General features: G+C 38.1%; 1 protein-coding gene and 1 pseudogene across 1 annotated transcript in view; both read right to left on the reverse strand.

Annotated features, from left to right (window-relative positions):
* Positions 1–6,000, reverse strand: part of LOC138043272 (allantoicase-like) — a 74,412-nt gene that overhangs the window by 13,197 nt on the left and 55,215 nt on the right. The window contains exons 7-9 of the mRNA XM_068889465.1: positions 4,213–4,350; positions 3,915–3,969; positions 2,474–2,523 (exon numbers count right to left, since the gene is read on the reverse strand). Of these exons, the coding sequence (XP_068745566.1) occupies positions 2,474–2,523; positions 3,915–3,969; positions 4,213–4,350 (243 nt within the window). The remainder of the gene's footprint in view (positions 1–2,473; positions 2,524–3,914; positions 3,970–4,212; positions 4,351–6,000) is intronic.
* Positions 495–2,099, reverse strand: LOC138043273 (uncharacterized; annotated as a pseudogene).

Here is a 6,000-nt window from a genome sequence, read left to right on the forward strand (position 1 = left end):
CAACGTTCTATTTTTCCGTTTGAAGTGTTTCCCTCCCTTTAGTAATTTGTGTGCTTCCCTTTCTCGTGTATTATTTTGCGCACCCTGCAGTGTTTTATAATCGTTCTTCCCTTGCTGAGCTGAGGCTCGAAATAGCTTATTGTTGTTTCTTTTACCGGCTACAAGAAAGGGAGGGAAGAAAGATTAGATGAATATTTGCTGACTACATATCTGATTTTGTGAAAACTTCACAAAGATGAATTTCCTTTATACTTGATTAATTGCATTTATGTGATAGTTAACACTTAAATTTGTCATTTTAGCACATGAAAAAAAAATCATTCTCAATTTTGAAGGATCCTTATATAGGGGTTAATTTTGGGCCAGGAATCCCATATATGTATTAGCACATGTTACTGAGGTTGTTTAGTAAACAATGTCCAACCAAGCCTAGTTTGGTAGGGTCACTTCTCAAAATTGTTGTTGATTTCAAAGTATCACCATGAGTCATTACATTACATTTGAAAGTACTGTTGGATGGTTGGTGGCTCTAAGTCAAAAAAGGACCTGGACATAGAACTGTACAAACAAGTGTGAGCATTCCGAACAAGTGCACAGGCAGAGTACATGGTGCCAACTGGACTAAGTCCAGGAAAGCAAAACATGAAAGAATGTCTCCAAACGCCCATTCAACAGCTGAGCGAACTTTGCTCATTGAGGAATTAAACGCCTCTTGTTCTTCTGTGAGGTGGGCATGCCTATAAGGTGCTTGGAGGTGGAGTCTAAAGGGGCATGCCAGGTCACTGAAAATGCAGAGTGGCTGCAGTGCCTCATCATCTGAATGTTGTTGGAGTTGAAGAAGCAAACCAGACATCTGAAGCATTCTTGAATCATGCCTCTTACCTTCTACAAGGTAAAAAAACAGCTTAAAACCAACTTACAGGATATAAATCATACAGCTGAATTGTTCATGGGCATAAATATATTTTAGTTCAGAGTGCAGCAAGGGTCAAAATGATGGCAATGTGAATGCCCAATAACATCAACTACATTTATTTACTATTATTTATAACCTTAGAGGGCATGACTTAGTAATTATAATAGCATATCAGCTCATAGGGGCCAATGTTACAATGTATTTCATTTCTATATTTGGCATGGAACAAAAATAAATAAATAAATTAGCTCCAACATTTTTTATATTATCTCTATTTTGCTCACTCAAAGTTGGCTTAGTCAAGCAAGTACACCTCACTGTTTAATAGGAAGAATGATTTCTGTTCATGGATCAAGCTGTTTTTTTAATGAAAAACACAATTATAAAAATTTCAGCTCCTTTCATGGGTACAGAGTATTTTCTCGAATCCACTATCAAAGGCTTATTTTGTGTACTCCATTTATTATACTGGATAAAATATTTCAGGGTCACATGTTGATTATAGACAAAAGACTATAGTCTTGTTATTTATTGAAAAATAATATATGAAGAATTCCTATACCACACACACTGAATACTCACCAACTGGACCAAAAAGGTTAGCTATGAGGCCATTTGGAGCCACAACAGACTGGAATTTTAGGCCATGTACTCGCTTATGGCCATTGTACATGACCCGTTGGTGCTCGCCTGGGCGAGAGATTGGTCTAACCGTAGCATCCACAAATCCCCAGCAGTTGTCCAGCACAGCACCCTTCTGACTGATCGGCCAGGCAAACAACTCCAGTTGGGCTGGTCAATGTCTCGAAGGGGATGGTCATGGGAACTCACAATGAACTCTTTTACCTCTGAGAGAATCAGACTTACTGGTAGCTCGTACTGGTAACATCAACAGCCCTTCCAGACCAGTGGCAACAGTTCCGTTGATACATGTGAATGATTCAGGGATCCTCAGGGCCTCATACAGAAGATTAATCTCACCACTTCCAAATCTAAACTCCGCTTTTAACTCTGCCTCACTCATATCTCCAAGCGTTGCCTCTACACGGTTGTAATTCCAGTACGGAATCGATGGATTCTTCCGATTTTGGTCCATGATGATTTGTATAACCTCCTCCTCTTCAGATTCATCGTCAAGATATAACATTATTGCTGCTGCAAGTGTATTTTTCTTTGAAAACATGGTGAAATCAGGAAGAAAACTAAAAAACTTTCACTGGCACCGGTTGTTTACAATCTAAATGTTGGTAAATTGACGCATACCACGTCGAGGACAAGTTTGTAGTGCCAGAGCGTGCGCGGCCAACACTGGTCCTGGTCCTGGTTCTCGGATCTAAAGGTCTCTAATACTATCAGTATGCAGTCGAAACGTGACGATCTACTTCACAAGCGACCACATCATGAGACAAACAAAAATACTTTATTACTATTATTTCCAAATAATTTAAATGTGAATGCTTCATTGTCATGCAAATTCAACACGCAAAGAATCTTAACCCCAAGAGATTTGAATTGGGTACAACATTGCGTTAGCCGAATTGGTCTATTGTTCACTACCTTTTGAACAACACCTGGATGCCCCAGTTGAATAATGGACCACTCCCAACCTGTTAAAACAGAAATATGTGTTACATTGAAACATAGTTTCATGCTACTCCAGCTTAAAATGAGTTACGATTTATGACTCGACATTTCGACACGGAAACTCTGAGCTTAGTTGGAACATGATGCTTGCCAAATAAGTCATACAAAATTGGGTGGAGTAATTAAAAAATTATCAGCACCAACCAGAGGTACCATCAACGCCTTTGTTTGGAATCTTGGCACATTAATTCCACCAATGCTCCTTTGACCCGTGATGATAGCAGTCTTTTAGTGAGCGTAAAAAAGGACTTGTGTAACAGCTTTAGATCGCCCCTGAAGAAGACACTAGGCAGGATTGTCGAAACGTCGGGTCTTGAACACAAGTTGCGTTAATTTTTAGCCAGAGTAGTGTGAAACTCTGTTCTATAGTTCGGCTGCTTCATGAACGGTTATATAAACTGCAATCTACCTCAAAGGCTACACTGCTTTTTGTTTTTGTTTTTTCTTTATCATTTCCCAGTTTCCTTTCGTTTATCAGCATAAACCAAGGTAACCAATAGTCCACTGCAAAAACCAACTTTGTAACACCATGCACGTTCTGAATACTAATGGTGCAAACTTATCCTATAACAATTTTACAATAGGCTCAGGAAAACACCCGTTCCCTTTCGTTGAACAGCAATGTTGAAACCGTTTACAAGCCTCTTCTGAAATCGTGTTAAAACATGTTAAATCGAAGTTGAGTCTATTTTCATAGGTTTAGTGTTGCTATCCTTTGAAAATTTAACGTTTTAATGCCGTTTACCATCCTCTTTCTACAATGTGCATGCGCACTAGTCAGTCCCTCAAAGAGTGTAAAAAATGCAGCTGCAGTTTGAATGTTAACAGTGTGTTGAAAACGGTTGCAACCACGGTGTGCAACAAAATCGAACGAATGTTAAAGCGAATGTTAAAGCTGTTTGCCCAGGCCCTTCACATTAATTTTTGGTCACACATTAACATTAGTTGAACATTATTTTTTGCTTACTAAACGAACTTCACTGTTTCATGAAGACAATGATATCACATTTCAAAAAGAGGTTTGAAATGTGGAAAACTCTAGTTTTGCATTGCTCTGATCGGCGATGGGCTCAAAACTCTGAAACACATTCTCAGCTAATCAAAGCTAAAAAACAAATCGTGAACTGCTTGTACATGTATGCGTTTCTTCCAATTAGCACCGGCTGCATGTTGATTTGACTTGCGTTTTGATTGGCTGATTTAATTGACTGTCTGTCAAAGATTTCTCTACCACATAATGGTTTTTCGTTTGTTTTTTTAAACTTTCTATTTCACTGAAATTTTGTTGTCAGACAGCATGCCGGGGCAGTTGGGTCTTCCAACTGCCATCGCATCACTTATAGTAACACTTTACCTGGGACTTTCAAACAGCCAGCTTCCCCAAGCTCAAGAATACTTGGCCGATCCATCTGAAAGGAAAGTTCAAACTGAAGCAACTTCTTTTTTTCTATCCGCTCAAAAGAGACTTATTGCAGAATTTTAACCCTGAACAAATTAATTATGTAGTAAATCCAGTTATGTAGTTATTTCAACTACACATTTATCGGAGACACATTTACAGTCTACAGCTGTCATCATTCCCCTTTGTGCCAAGAATTATGTTAATCGGCTTCATGATCAAGTTTCAAAAGTATCATATTGTAGCAACATACTCTGCGCGCAGTTTCCCATCCATCTCCCATGTTAGCTGCTGTACCAGGTGCAATGAGATTGCGAGGATGACCAAAATGCATGTTGCTCCATCCCACAATTGTTCCACCATTTACCATTGAAGCCAAATCTAAAATTACCTAAATAGTAGAAAACAAAGTAATCCTGTGCTTCCAGGCCCTGCATAAGCAAGCTTATACTTTATTAAGAAAATGCAAAAAGTAACCCAAAAAAAACCAATTTCACCAAGCATAAGTAGTGAGGTTATTTTGTGGATAAACACGATTTCCAAACTACGTACAGATTTAATGATTGACTGATTTAAGATATTGTTCATATCGGTCTTCAGGCAGTTTAGTTTTTGAACAGAGAGAACCTTTTTAGAACATATTTAGGAAAATTACTCCACTAGGAAGAAATACTTGTAACATGAAGTTCATAATAAGGGTTGCTTCAGGTGTGTTTGCATCTTGTAACATTAAACTATCGAAAAAAATTATCAACATTTTTTTCCAATTTCTGCCAAGTTGGTAAACGGCAGTTATCTTTATTTTCCCTTGTTTTTGCCGCAGGACAAATGGCAAGGCAGTTTGGACTATTTGCAATAAAACAAACTTCAGTGACTAAGTAAGACCTTCACAGAAGGGAAACGCACTGAAAAGTGTCAGTTTGACCAAATTGAAAATGCACATGTGACTGCTTCCTGTCATACTGCAGCCACGACCTCCTGAACGTTCTAACAACAGTCAACCACGAGTCAGCAGAATTAGTGGTGTGTATGTTATCCTGTTTAACTACATACCAAATTTGACAATGACTAACATTGGAGCTCCTTCCCCGATTTTTTCTTAGGGAAGGGGGCAGCTGTACACAGGCTATGAACAGCATCGTGATTAAACAACAAAGTCTTACATTTATAGAGTTCATTTTCTCGGCAACTTCTTTATCAATAAAGACGAATAAAGACGAATTCACAGTTTTTGTGGAAGTTATGTTGGTCAAAAACCAGATTTATTACATTTTCGAAACAACATGCTATTTTCTCTACAGCATGTTATCTTAATCCTAAGGACGGTAGTTGGGATTTAGGTACACGGCTTTCGTTAATGCTTGCGTAATACGGCACAAGAAAACGATAGTAACGTTGGCAAACAAGTTATGCCGCAAGACATCAACATTCTAAAACAATGCCAGATCCCATAGGTAAAAAAAAGAACACAAATCCGGACAACAAGTTGAATACATGTGTTAATCATGTTTCTAGTAACTGTGCTATGTCCATGGTACCATAAATGCACGTATACATGCTGTGAGTATTTTTGTGGGGCTCTCATAAATTTTGAATAGTGATGTCTAAGAAATGAGAAATTTAGCTTCTTGAACACAATATAAATACTGGTTTTTGAGTTTAAGTGCCATTGTAACTAAAACAGTCACTGTACCAAGTAGTGGACTTCAGAATACATGTAACATAGACGTCGCATGGAAAATGTGGAGAAAACACAAAAACTATATAAATCAAAGTTATTAGGTACAGTTGTGTGATACCACAGGCGGTTTTGGCAACTACAAATACCGGTACATACAAGCATAACTTATGCTTGGGTCTAGTTCATGTGTTTATGAACCAGAGTCAGCATTATCCCACTGAGCAATTGATGTCAAAAGGCTCTAAACATTAGAGACAATAAACAAGAAAGGAACTCATTGAGAAGCTGTGTTATGTTTTTGTTTCTGAACCGCAAGAAAGTTAGTGGTTAGTGGTATTAATTGAAACAGATTCTGTAACA

This window comes from Montipora capricornis, chromosome 3 (genome assembly GCF_036669925.1).
Source record: "Montipora capricornis isolate CH-2021 chromosome 3, ASM3666992v2, whole genome shotgun sequence".
In the NCBI taxonomy this organism is placed as follows: Eukaryota; Metazoa; Cnidaria; class Anthozoa; order Scleractinia; family Acroporidae; genus Montipora; species Montipora capricornis.